This window comes from Acipenser ruthenus, chromosome 10 (assembly GCF_902713425.1).
Source record: "Acipenser ruthenus chromosome 10, fAciRut3.2 maternal haplotype, whole genome shotgun sequence".
Taxonomy (NCBI): domain Eukaryota; kingdom Metazoa; phylum Chordata; class Actinopteri; order Acipenseriformes; family Acipenseridae; genus Acipenser; species Acipenser ruthenus.
The window spans coordinates 6980355-6994877 of NC_081198.1; the positions used below are offsets into that span (position 1 = coordinate 6980355).

Sequence of the window (14523 nt, forward strand, 5' to 3'; positions counted from 1 at the left end):
CCCCCTCACTATTAATAGCTTCCTTTCGGGTGACATTCATTGCCGAATGAAGACAAACAGTTAAGGGTCAGGCCCCTAACCACTTCAGAGTTCACCAGGAAATTGCGGACAATCAGATAAATTACACAATGTCTACCAACCATCATGAGGCAGCACGCCACCCGTCACTGGATTGATGAAGGAATGCAGGCTACCTCGAAACCTTCCACTTCTACACAGGGGACAGAGAGGCAGCGAGGAGATCACGGGTATTTGAGCTACGCTGTACAACTATTCAGCGCCATGCAGAGCTTTGTCAAAACAGATACAACACTATTTCTACAATAATACTTGAATGACGTTTGGTGGTGGTTGTCTCCCCTGGCTCATCAGTACCATGAGCTTCCTTCCACAGAAGCAAAAGAGAAACTATTTCTTGGATCTGATTATCCTGTAGATTTCTATAACACACATTATCCTATAGATGCCGAAAGCCACATACTGGCATTCGACTGTAAGCAGACAGCCCATCATAGGTCCCTGTGATTTAATTATACAAGCAGGAGGTCAGTGGTAAAATGGAGTAAACAACATTATTCAACTGAAAATGTAGTTTTTTCAAGTACTGGGAAGAATGCTTCGTTTGAGTGGATACACATCCAAATATCCATAGATCCAAGCAAGAAGATTTATAAAAAAAGAGTGTTTGCACTGCAAGCACAGCCACGATGTTATCATTACAATAATCATTATGAAAGCTATACTCTGCACTTACTTAGTAGTTTATGGCTTTTGGTAGACAGGCTACAAGTGTAGAGCAATACAATATTCAAAACTATACAAGGGATGGTATAGTTTATTTTTAAAGTTGCCTTTTTAAATCTTGCTCAGGAATATGAAACACTTTTTATTTGTTAAAATAAATGTACCATCGTAGTAATAGAGAAATAACAGAAGTTGGTCACATTTTGTTGCATCCCATTACAACACAGACTAGGATCTCTGCTATCCTGCTACTGGTATACATTTCATTCAAACAGTCAGTTCTGTGCAGGTCTGCCAAGTAACGTAAAACAAAACATTTGCATTTGGAAAATTTGAAAAGTTATAACACTTTACAAAATGTGATGTGTCTGTGACATATTTAAAAGAGTATTCATCTGTCTATCTTTTCCGCAAGGCTTTTGACCCTTTGAAGATATTGCTGTATTCTGTCACACAGGTGATGTAATGTATACAAATAATAATTTGGGTGGTATGCCTGTCATGAGGTAAAATAAAAAGCATCCGTCATTCTGTAGTGATTAACATTCTCCAGATGTTTAAATCCTCAGATTGCAGGAGTTTCCCTTTGTTGTGATAATGATACAGTATCCAGAACTGAAATGTTTATTTTCCTTTCCATGGGTCAAAGTCGGATATTCAGGAATCCTATTAAAGCATTTGGCTAACTGTAATTGTGCTGCTCACATGAAAGCATCCCCTTCCCCCTTTAATTGTAAACTGCTGCTGGTAATTTTACTGTAAGGCAGAAACAAAAGGGGAACCTGCATGAAAGGACCACCACTGCCCACTTATGTAATCAATTTATCCATGTCAGAGCAGTACAGGGAAAAAAAGAAAAATGTGCTTCCTGTAAGAGACATGTGACATAATACCTCCCGGTAGGAGGATGGCGTTTGCACGGCCTGCTGTCGGTCTGTACATTGAGGCCAATGCTGCCCCATCCCCAAGGGTGCCAACGTTTGATCAGGGTAGCGTAAGATACCATGTGACTGCTAATAATTAGGTTAGGACAACCATAACAAAAGATTAGAACTGTAGTGAAGAAGAAACAGAGCCGAGAAAACAGAACTGAGAACACTCCAGTTCAATGCAGTACAGTGAAATGAACTGGTAAGGTATACCGCTGTAATTGTTGTATTAGTGCCACCACATCCATGGACTCTGTCAGGTATTCTTTATAGACTGTAGGCCCTTCCACGGCACATCACGTCCTCACTCTGCCAACTTGGTCTACAGTCATCAACAAGCCTGTGCAATTGACCTCTTCCAACCTCATTCTCAATGTATAGATTTTTTTTCCAATGTAATTCCTAATTTGGCAACCCAAAAATCTGTTTTTCCATTATCCATTTTCTTTTCTTTTTTTTAATAGGGATTGTAAGATGCTGAGATCATGGGACCTAGTTTAATCAATAATATACACTTCAAATAATTCAAGCCTTTAATTGACCAATCAATTTTAAATACACAAATCTATAGATATGTATTCTCTGTTAGGCTCCATAATCGATAATTACCTTTCGATATTTCATTCATATAGGCTGTGAGGTGTGTTAAATTTGGTAATGTCACAGGGCAGCAACCTTTTTTTCAGTTGTGACATTATTAATCTGGTTTATTTAAATTGAACAGATTTTTTTTAAGATACTGCAGCATTACATTACATAATTTGTTAAATGAGTTTATCTGACCTTGCTTTTTTTTTTTTTTTTAAACTCACAGGTGTACCATTGAGTTAATTGTAAGAGTTATAGGTGTAAAACATTTTAGTGATGCCAAAGCTGCATTTTAAAAATCACTTGGGCAAAAATGATAGAGGAAGGGAGCCCTGATTGCATGAGGTTGAGCAGTGAGTGATGTGCACCCCTCTATGCCAAATCAGAGAAAGCTGAAAAAGGCTTAATCAAGGCAGTAATGGCCCCACTTCACAATCACACAAGTACTTCTTACCAGAAAATCCTCCCATTTAGGACTGATTGCTAAAACTCTTTTTTCCCCTAATCTTTGGAGCAAGTAATAATTTGGAAAAGAAATTATAATAACCTCAAACTCTCCTTTCGGTAGCTAATTGCTTTGGAATTTGTATTGAGCGTTTATTAAAGATTTCCTCGTGATTAGATGCAGCTTATTACAGGAGTAAACACGCTATGTATTTAATGGTAAAAGTTAAATTAGGAACTGACTGTGTTCCTCGTCCTTGAACTACAAATGAAGACATTTCAATGTGTTCAAAGCTTTTCTGATATAGTATACAGAGGTTTCTCATTACATGTTAAAATGTTCATTGTCCTGTCAAGGATCCAACAGGAAACTTGTTCAGCCAAATGAAGCTTCAGTACAACTATAAAGGAATAACTTAAAGTTTTAGTTGTCATCGCTTTTACAGTGAATGAAATGTAGCTGGTTATAAAGAGTTTTTCAGTTTTGTATTTCTGGATCATAATATACAGGCTGCCTATATTGTAGCTGTATATCCGGGACTGAGCAGGGAGAGAAATCCAGACTGGGTGAAGAAAGACTGGCATGCAATATCCAATCCAACTGCTTGTGCTCCCGACAGATACTGGGAATTGAAAGTGGAATATAGGATTTCAGCTTTTCAAAGTGATGATGACTATGCAATGCAAAAAAATAATCATAATTATTAAATTAGGCAGTTAATGGATTAGATGTACATAATTTGGCTTCAGCCCCTTTTCCTCCAGTATGTCCACTGACCCTGTCCATTTCTGATAATGCACACTTGTCTCTTTAAAAACATGGCAACACACGCATACAGTCATTATTCTGTGCAAAACTTTGTTACAATTGAAGGGGGGCCTGCAGATTGATGACAGTGTATTGCTATTGTAAAATGGACAGTAAGTAAGTACCTGTGCTGAACCTGGCAGCTACAAAGTAAATACAATACATGACAGGTAGTTATAATACAATATAATGCTACCTTCAGCTAATTGTTTGCATACAATATGATGCAGATACATTGCAGGGCCCCATTGCATTGTGTATCTCCACACCGCTCTATATTTAAGAGAAAATATAACTATTATTATCAATGGTTGAAGGATAAAGTCAAAAAAGGGTAAATTAAGTCATAGGGAACACCAGACTGTATTCAGAGCGTACAGCAAGACAGGACATTACATTTCTATGATTCATACATATTTGCTTTGATAAACAATAGAAACAAAAGCATACAGGGTCCAATGTTTTTGTTCATAGCTCTTCTGGATGTTGTCAGGATGGTAACACACACAAGTGTGGGAACCCCAGTGTTTGGAAATTGAGGTAAAGATGTAAGACTTCCTGTCTGAACTACATTAAAATCAGACATAACAGTACCCAGCTGCATGTATCTTATTAGTAGAGAACAACAACAATCTGGATTTTACTGAGGGTTCATCATCACAAAGCACTGAACCGCTGCCCCGGCTAGTAACAGGCCAATAGAAAATCTGTTGTTGTTTGTAATGGTGTGCTGTGAATTTCCATTACAATGTACTGGCCTGCTTGTGAATGTAATGGTCTAATTTAATAGTCTGAGGTGGAAACCATTTCAAGGTGTACTTTTTATTTATTTATTTTTTTTATAGCAGGGGTAGACTAATAGGAAAAACAAAAACTAAACTAAACACAGAATATAGCCCTTTATTATTAAAACTATAGGTTAAATGTAACACAAATGCATTATTTTAGTCGTTTTTGAATTAATGTATGAGGTTTTTGTTACCAGAAAGTTAAATCTATGAAACCTGATATAAACAACACACATATTGAGTCCATTTAAATCTATTATACCCCATGTAACCTGATTAATTGACATACATTGATTGTCATGTACCTAAAGCTTATATTACAGACATCTTGCATTTTTTAACACTAAAATTAACCATGATCCAAATACAATGCAAGAATAGTGGATGCAGAAGCCATTTTAAGTGTTACAAAATTGATATATTTATTTATTTTGGAGACCAATTATAATTTACTTCAAGTTTGTTTTAACTCCTAGCAATATGCTCTCCTTTTTCTTTTCCCAGGCCATGCTGTGGAGGTTTTGGATGTCATCTAGTGTGCAGGGAATGATACGCAAGCTGGGATCCTGGATTTGTGATGTTTAGATTGCATTACTGCTTCTAATTTACCCCAAATTGGTTCCACACCCACAGGACTGCTTCAATACTACTGTGTTTTAAAACAAAATTCAAGAATACTGAGAATAAGTCACAGCTTGCACTGGATTATTATTATTTGTATTAATATCGTCATCTAACTCTCAAGGTGGTCTAAATCTGAATTTTATTTTTCAGATCCAGCTGAAGTCCCAAGTGAAATGAATGTGGTGGTTTCAACAGACAGCATCATCAACCACCAGATTGCACAATTAGCACTCTGAACCTTTGCAAGCAGTCTGGAAATGAAAGGGCAGTGTTTGGATATCCATGGAGAGCAAACTGCTCCTTCCCTGTGGGTAGATTTGATGCATGCTCATAGGGCAATGTGGGGAATCTCACTTTACCAATGCTTGTGATATTCCTTCTTAAATAAACAGTCTTCAGGCTCCATTGCTGCCAACCTAGAAATATTAATGAATACGAAAGTTCATCACCACACACACAACAAGAAAAATGTTTCTTGAACAAGAACTGTTAAGTCCAAGAGCTCTAAGAAGTGCCTCTCAGTTCTAGGGTAATGTAACAGTGCATGTTATTTCTCTATATAAAAACTTGAAATATGCCAGGTATGGTCCTATTTTAATGACCTAAATCTTACTCAACACATCATTTTACCAGTTTATGCTAAATCTTACTCAACACATCATTTTACCAGTTTATGCTTTTTGTCACTCTCTATTTACAAGGCTCTTAAATGAATATCTATGCTCCACCTACTGAGCCTTTTCAGTATTACAATAACCAAATTGATAGGCTGAAGGCTAGTGTCATGGAAACGGAAAGACAAGGTTTTCTATACTATATTACCATCATTTTCAGTCATTTTAATTCATCAAATGTTAATGACTTTACTTGACACTGGATCACAACTAACAAATCAGAATTACATTTGTAAGTCCCACAACCACTTTCATTAATCTCAGAAGAAAGTGTGCAGTGTTTAATTTGAATGGACCATCAACCGTGTGGAAAACAGGGAGTAACACAAGACAGATCAACAATAAAATTCATGATGTAACATTTAGAATCTGTGCAAATTCATGTAAATGTAAACCAAATGTAAATCTCCTCTAACATTAGAAAAGCATGAAAACGGATACATTAATTAAGCATATGTTTTAAGATGTTAAAGCGGGCTGGAATTGTGTAGGGTAAAGCTGAAGAAAAAGAAGCAAAAAAAACATTATGCCACAGATAAAAATGTGAGGAGTAAAATTCATCCATTGATATAAAATAGTCAATGGTAGGATACATAGTAATACTAAAAGAAACTATCTGGAAGTCTTTCTCAGTGTCTTCAATGGGAAAATTATTTTTAGATCACATTGTTACACTGCTGAGTTCAGCGTTGTCTCCAATCTGGGATGATAAAGTGTGAACAACTCTTAATGGAGGAAATTAAGATGTGGGGCCGGTCTGCCCATTTCAAACATTGACCTATGCAAGTGTGAACAGGTCAGTTATCGCTAGGTAAAGTCTAGTCATGTAGGCATTGGGAAAAGAATGTAGAATTCAGCAAAGTTGGAAAATATCAGGAAGTAAAATTAAGTAAAAAGTATACAGGAAGGAAAAAGGTAGTATTCGATTAAGTTAGATTGACAACTTTCTGGCACAATATTTTGAAAAGAAACACATTTATTATTTACAATGTCTTATCAGAGACGACCCCCTTCATGACGTAATGTAAAGAGACCATTCTTTACAGTCTTGTGATCAGACATCAAACTCCTCAATCTATATTTTCCATAAAAATGGATACAGTATGACCCTCCTTTGTAGCTCAATAGGTCTCCAAACAAAACAAGTGGAGTCCACTCTCTAGACTGTCCTCATCATCGTTCTGCAGAATGACATCATCCTGAACTGGTGAGGCAGTTTTACTGTCAGTTTTTCTTGTCCCCTTTTTCTTCTTCGAGTGTACACGGGTTCAGCTTTGGTTTCCTCCACTCTGCCTTTGTTAAAAGCTTCACCTGCACCCACTGCAGCCAGCAGACAACTATGGAACCTGTAAATAAACAGGACATAATGAACAGTGCAAGACCCAACAGCTATTCAACTTTCTATTTGCTACAGTACAGATACAAATACAATTACAAATAACTGTGTAAAATGTGTATATAAATGTGTCTATCAATTCAAATTGGTCTGACAAAACAAATTCATCACTTTCACTTACATGCACAATCCTCAAATCCAAGCCATTCTAGATTACCAATTTTGCCAACAGTTATCCCAGAATTTCTAAATCCAGAGTTTACAGCCACAGAGTACTATAAAGCATTTAAAAATAATTGAATCAGAAGTATAGATGTCCTAAATGTATAGTTGTTTTTGTACAACTTTTTTTTTTTTTTTTACTCATGCTGAATCTTAAATGTGAGACAATATACATACATATTTTAAGGTCAGTAGACTTATTTTAAATTAATAACGATTAGTAAACCGTGCCAGTAGCTGCACGTGGAGCACAAATGGTTCACATTTGAAGACAGCGTCGCCACAGGCTTTCCGTAGTCCTGAAAGCTGTGGACGAGTTACAATACAATGTTACAGGATCCTAATGACAAATGTTCAAGTGTTACTAGTGTAAAGGGTATTAATAATAATAACAAAAAGTCGAACCACATCGTCCTTTTGACACTTCTGATGAGTGACAAATAACCAGGAGCAGTTCTGCTTCTGTACGTCAGTGTTATCACTTTCCTAAAAAAAAAAAAAATTAAAATAATAATAAAAAACATTAAAAAAGCAACACAATCTTCATTTTAGTTCTTCAAGCCATTCAACACTGAAGAAGCAGTTCCTGACGTCGTTATACATAACTTAGCAGGCGTCCATATGCCATGTTCGTGATACTGTATTATCAGTTTAGTGTGTGTCTTATAAAATGTGCCGTTGTCCAGAAACATTAATGTGTAATTTCTATTATTACCCCATCAATTAATATTATCTGTCCAGGGTAGGAGCTGGTGGTGAAATAATTGTATAAAACGGACAATATTTTCGATATCTTCATCGCCACTCTCCTTCTTACTGAAGTCTACCTTGCACTGTTTCTTTCATTGTTTGAATTTATTTCCGGCTTCCATTTTGCAGCACAAATTACAGTTTAATTGTGAAAAACAAAAACGTGCTACACATTTTTCAACTGTAACCACATTAAATATTGTATGGAGTTGTAAGGTGTCCGACTGGGACAAAACTCGTATCACAAATTACTTTTTTTTTTTTTTTTTTTTTAGTTTAGTTGAGTTAGTTGCACCACCTGCAGGTCTGTTTAAAAATAACAGCTGCTATAGAATTACAGTTGGTTTGCAGTTCTTTGACATGCAGGCTGATGCACACTCGTGATAAGTGACTCAGATTTCCAATTAAACGTTAATGTCAAGGTATGAAGAGATTTATGACTCAATCGTATTTATATAGGTAGAGGTTAAAGTAAACTCACTATTGGAGTATAGCGTAATCGTGCATACGAATTAACTTTGAAAAGTGGCGTGTGCAGTTATCAGAACACGCAAATGTATTGGTACTGTGCAAGCAGCATTTATATTACAATAATCGGCAGTTTATAATATAACGTTTGTATAAGGAAGTACGTTAGTGAGATGTTAATTGAAATGTAAATGTGTGTGTTTATGTTTTTTTTTATTTTTATTTTTTTGTTACTCCTATGATAGAAACACTATTATGGCATATTATTACAACCATTATAACATGTTTAGATATGAATTGAAACTATTGTATTGTAAATTGTACAATTGTGTGCTTCTGGTTAGTATATATGTTGAACCTCATCTGTTTTATTTACAAAGTTTACTCCAACACAACATAACTGTTTTCTGTAGGGATTTATTTACACGGACACCGGGGTCAAGGGAAATACTTTAGTTAATTGTTAACTGAGAACCATTGTCGAGAAGGTAGCTATGTATGTTTATCAGAATCAATAACACGATCAGTGTAGAATACTAAATTACAGTTAAAAGAAATAAATAAAAAAAGAAATACGGATACTGTGTAAGGAGCACAACAAACGCGCTTTATCAATAATGTGTTTTCGGTACAGGGGCCCGAACTTTGTAAGAATGGCCATGAGCTGGGCGGGGCCGCCGCGATCTATTTTGTTACATGACTCCAAAAACTTGTTATTAATTTCTATGCGCGGTAATGCGGCATAATTTATATATGACGAACGTAATGCGTCTGTTGACAGAATTCCGTCATGCCTATAAACTATTTTTTTCAACTTGTTTTCAATTTTGGTACATTTAAGTTTCGTATAACAAATAGATGCAGACACAGTAGGTGCTGTAGAAACGGTTACACTTTATCTCATATTGATTCTTGTTTTTCTTAGATAGCAGTATGGCAACAAGGAAGTTAATGCGGGCTGTCCAGGTGTCCGAGTTTGGTGGTCCGTCTGTACTACAGTTCCACTCAGACATTCCTGTGCCCAATCCAGGCCTCACACAGGTAATAGCAGTGTACTGTTTATGTTTTGCTGTGTTGTAATTATTTAGACAAGGAAGCAGCAGTAGACACCATTATCTGAAGATTATCTGTCACTTTTAAATCAGGCAGAAATGATTCACAGCCTGCCCTCCAGAAATCATTAAACTGTCTGAGGGTCACGCTGCTCGGTTTGAAATTAATGATGTCCTCATAGCAGGAATCTGTTGTGTAATTATTTACTTTTTGTTTAATTTTAAACCATGTCATGGTGGCTTCTTTAGTCTAGATGATTTGTAATATTATGCTATGACTTCTAAAAGAAGACGTTTTTGTTTAGTTGTACTTGTGTGTATTACATATTCTATCCAGCCATATAAGAAATGTAGCTGCGTTTAAAAACTTTGAAAACGCTGTCTCTGGTTTTATAATGAAGGTGTCCTCATTTCTTGTTGTTTGTTTGACAGGTTCTAATCCGAGTCCATGCCTGCGGAGTGAATCCAGTTGAAACCTATATCCGCTCAGGTGCCTATGCTAGGAAGCCAAATTTGCCATATACCCCAGGTACAGATGTGGCAGGAGAGGTGGAGGCAGTAGGAAAGCATGTCAAAACATTCAAGGTAAACTGCTGCCTGGCAAACAGAAACATTGGACTGTAGGGACAATTACTGCATTTCTACTGTATCTGACTAACCTAGTTACCTGGGGGATTTCTCTGAAATAGAAACTAGATGCCACAGGAGCGATCTGTGAATACAGTAACTTTATACACAAGCAATTTACTTTCTGAAACAGCCAAGTGCAAGACTTGAATCTATACAGAGTATTGCATTACAAACGTAAGAGTGCCAAGTATAGCCTCTTGGAACCTCACCATGCAGTATACTGTACACTGCAAAACGCATACCGGAGGCTCCAAAAGGATATAATGTTAACTCCTGTAATTGTCTTTAACACAATGTGTTACCAATACTCCACTCGTATCCCTGTAACTAAGCCACTCTGTCATTAGTCTGTGCAAATCATGGTATGGTAGATGCTGGAGGCTTTGGTCGTGTCCCAATATGTGTGTGTGGTTGTGCTGTATGTTTAGCATTAGGACATTCTTACTTGCCTGTCTTTTCCTACAAGGCAGGTGACCGGGTCTTTACAAGTGGCACAGTTACTGGTGGCTATGCAGAATACACAATTGCTTCAGAGGAATCTGTTCACCCACTGCCTGACAATCTGAACTACAAGCAAGGAGCTGCCATTGGAATCCCATACTTCACTGCGTACCGGGCGCTCTTCCATAAGTAATTGAATAACAGTAAAGTGTTTATTACAACACACAGAGCACAGGCACAGATTGATATATATATATATATATATATATATATATATATATATATATATATATATATATATATATATATATATATATATATATAAAATATTTTTTACATTTAATAAATATTTTTTACTTTAATATACCATTTTTTCCATTTAAATGGTGCAGTTCAGTTTACAAAAACATGTAAATGTGTCAGTCTTAGTTTTCTATTTTTATTTTCTTGAGGGCTCATTCCAAAGCAGGAGAGAGAGTGCTTATTCACGGGGCGAGTGGTGGGGTAAGTATACAGAACAGCACAGTGATGTCTTTTTTGTGCCTATATTTCTGGTAATCCTGTCGCCAAACAGTAAGATTAACCGTAAAAAAAAATTGAGATGCATTGTTTCTTTCAGGTTGGAATGGCAGCATGTCAGATAGCCAGGGCCTTTGGAATGAAAGTGCTGGGTACAGCAGGGACCTGTGAAGGGCTCAGTCTAGCACTGAAGAATGGAGCTCATCAGGTCTTTAACCACAAAGAAAAAGGCTATATTGAAAAAATAAAGGTAGAGACCTGCTACTGAATGGCTCATTGAGAGAGGCTGTTTTTATTTGCACTGTACATGTATAGTGTGTGTTTAGCAGAACACATTGGTACATGTCTGTATTACTTTAAATGTATTACATTTATTAAATTAAATATTGTAATTGTTCATCTTTCAATGAAAAAAGACCGTCGGTTGAGCTGTGAACAGAGGTTTGTGCTGAAAAAAAACCCCATAAAAACATTGCATTTATGGTGCCCAGTTAAACAGTCATCTATTTTATGTGTATGTTGCAGCTGGCTGGCTCTTAAATGTGTCTCATAGATCTTTTTTTAGCAGAGCTGTCTTTATATATATAACAATTACTATAGATCTGCTTAACTAATGTACTTGTCTTCCTTCTATTCTGCTGACTGTATGTTTCAGGAAGCTACCTGCGGACAGGGGGTGAATGTGATCATTGAAATGCTGTCTAATATGAATCTTAATGCTGATTTACAGCTGCTATCATTTGGAGGCAGGGTGATTGTGAGTATTAAAACAGACATTCAAGAGAGAGTATTTATTGTTGAGCTTACTGTATATTCTATCTATTTACCGATTACACAATTCTGCTTTGCAGATTGTGGGCTGTCGAGGACCCATTGAAATAAACCCACGAGACACAATGGCCAAAGAAACCAGCATCATTGGCGTTTCTCTGTTCAGTGCAACAAAAGTAAGACAGTTTAGTGCTACAGTTTTTAGTTTATTATTATTATTGTTATTGTAATAAATGTATGATTTCACATACCCTGATTAGCAATGATCTTGGACTGTTTACTTAAGGTACGTTTAGCAAGCCCATGATTAGTGCTAGGGTCTGAAATTCATAAGATGCATTGGTGTATTGTTTTCTATATTCATAGAACACCTAACATTACTGGCATGGCATGTGGCATGAGGTATTGTACATGGCATGGTATAAAGCCTCACCAGGATTACTGTCTTAACCATTTGTGCTGTTCATTTGTACAGGAGGACAGAGCAGAGTCGTCTGCTTCGTTGTTTGCAGGAATGGAAGCTGGGTTGTTATCTCCAGTAATCGGACCCGAGTATCCACTGGAGCTGGCATCTCAGGCTCATGAAGATATTATCAGCAGCTCTGGAGCCCTAGGGAAGATGGTTCTGATAATGTGATCCCTTTCTTGCATTGCATGTGATAAGTGGTAATTAAATAGAAAACTAATTAATGGTGCTATAGTGGCACCAACAATTATTCACAGTCTCTTTAAGTTTCAATGTACATTCGTTTTATATTTGTGTTAATTAGGTTAAATTGTATACAAATAAAATAAAAATAAAAAGGTCCCTCTCTCAAGCTGAGGTATTCTGCATTAAGTGTATTCCTGCTGAAGAATACTCTAGCCTTATGGACAGCTAGAGAGATTAATCAGTTGACATGTATTTTATTAAATTATCACAATCTATCTAACAAGCTATGTCATCTGAACTGTCTTAATTGTTAGTTAAATAATACATTAAATTATTGAATTACTTATTTTACTGATCTTCAATATTAGTCAAGTCACAAACAGGGTATCAACTCTCCACAGAACATTTGACTAATGAAGAAGATCAGTCTTCACTATTTTAAATACAACTAGAGATCTAAAACTTCCGGTAACTGTGTGAATAATTGTGGTCCCTTTTTTGTGATTCAAGTTCTACTGGATCTAATTTCCATAATATTCATTAATGACAACTGAGACCAGACTGCCTTTAAACAACTGGTTTGCTGTCGGTATGTGTGAGGTTAACATTATTAAACCTTTGGTAAATAATAGTAATAAGATAACATTTGGATTCTGTATTCACTGTAATGGGAGAAATTAGCTTGTGTATTAAGGTCTGTTTGTAATTAAATAGAACCACAAGGATAATATTATAAATCTGGATTCAATGCAGGAGAAAAAAAAAAAAACTGTCCATTAGCACTGACAGCATTTGCACACTACAGGCACAATATCACAGTGCTGTCAAGGGAAGCCTGGATGTTTGCTCTGCAGCAAACAAACCTTATGCCTGGATAAACACCCTGCTTGTAGGAAGATGCTTCTTTTCAGGGCAGAACTGATGGGAAAGGCCGGGATGAAGTTTTCAATCATATGTACATGCATTCAAGTTTCTAGATACTTATATGCACAGTAAAGACGTGTAATAATTGAAATACAACCACATTTTTTAAATGTATAGTGTATTTAGTGAATGACGGACCAGTTGGTTTAACTGCATTTGGCTGACTCAAAATAGTGGCACCATTTTAAATTTCAACCGTCATCCTTTTTTTTGATAAAACCAAAGATTAGTCTTGCTGTTGGCCATAGTGCAACAGTGTATTCCAGTATCTTTAAATTGTCAGTACGGATAGTTCTATGAATGTGTCTCATCAGTTGCCTTGACCAAAATATTTATTTTAAGCATCAGCAACAAGTTTGAGTGTGAGACGTGCATATCCTGCCTGTGATCGTGGTGAAAGAACACAAGGTATAGTTATTTGCATTCTGCTTTGTACTGGTATGTTTGTGTTGGTTTCTTTCTTAGGCTTCCACTGCAGTGTAGCTAAACAAACATGCAATGTGTTTCTAGGGGTTAGGCACTCCCTGCTTTACACAGATGTGACATGTTTTTTACAGTTTCCTATAGTAGGTAAATAGATGACAGACTGTGGTACAGTATCATAATTTAGTCCAGAAAAAGCATTCTATCCTTATTCAGATTGGGTTGTTGAGGATGCAAAGTATTAGTACAAATAGTTTATTACATGTGGCACTTGAATTACTGGCCCATATCCACTGGTGCATGTCTGAAATAAACTGTGTTTAATAACACATTGGATAAATCGGAGAAAGTTTCGTGAGACCTGCTACTGATTTGTGAAAATAGTCATACAGTATTGCAAGTAACCTATTCAAATAGGAAGACTGGAATGCTGTCATAGTGTTATTCACAGTGAGCCAACACTTTCTGCACTAAACTAAACTAAAAATGAAACATTAGTTTAACACAATGCTACCCACCTTACAAAATCTATCAACACACATTACTTTTTCAGTGTCTTCTTTCTGTACTTATGCATCAACATACAAGACAGGTGTGCATGGTTTCTGTGCATTCGATTCAGATACAAGTCCATGGACTGTACTTTATGCTATATGAAGCAATGCTGGACAACTGGCCTATCCTGAATATGATACATCTTACATATCAAGTCAGAATTTTGTACTTTCTGCTATAA

The 14523-nt window shown here is 36.4% G+C and overlaps 1 protein-coding gene across 2 annotated transcripts; it reads left to right on the forward strand.

The window, feature by feature from the left end:
• Window positions 1-8228: 8228 nt before the first annotated feature.
• On the forward strand, window positions 8229-14520 carry LOC117413389 (quinone oxidoreductase-like). Of its 2 annotated transcripts, none has more exons than XM_034022525.3 (9): window positions 8229-8329; window positions 9301-9416; window positions 9860-10012; window positions 10524-10687; window positions 10951-11002; window positions 11118-11267; window positions 11673-11774; window positions 11869-11964; window positions 12264-14520. In XM_034022525.3, exons 2-9 carry the CDS (start codon window positions 9309-9311, stop codon window positions 12423-12425), a joined length of 987 nt encoding a protein of 328 aa, XP_033878416.1. In that variant the 5' UTR covers window positions 8229-8329; window positions 9301-9308; the 3' UTR covers window positions 12426-14520. The 2 variants fall into 2 exon arrangements, with proteins under 2 accessions (XP_033878416.1, XP_033878425.1); XM_034022534.3 differs by lacking the exon at window positions 8229-8329 and adding an exon at window positions 8795-8863.
• Window positions 14521-14523: the final 3 nt, after the last annotated feature.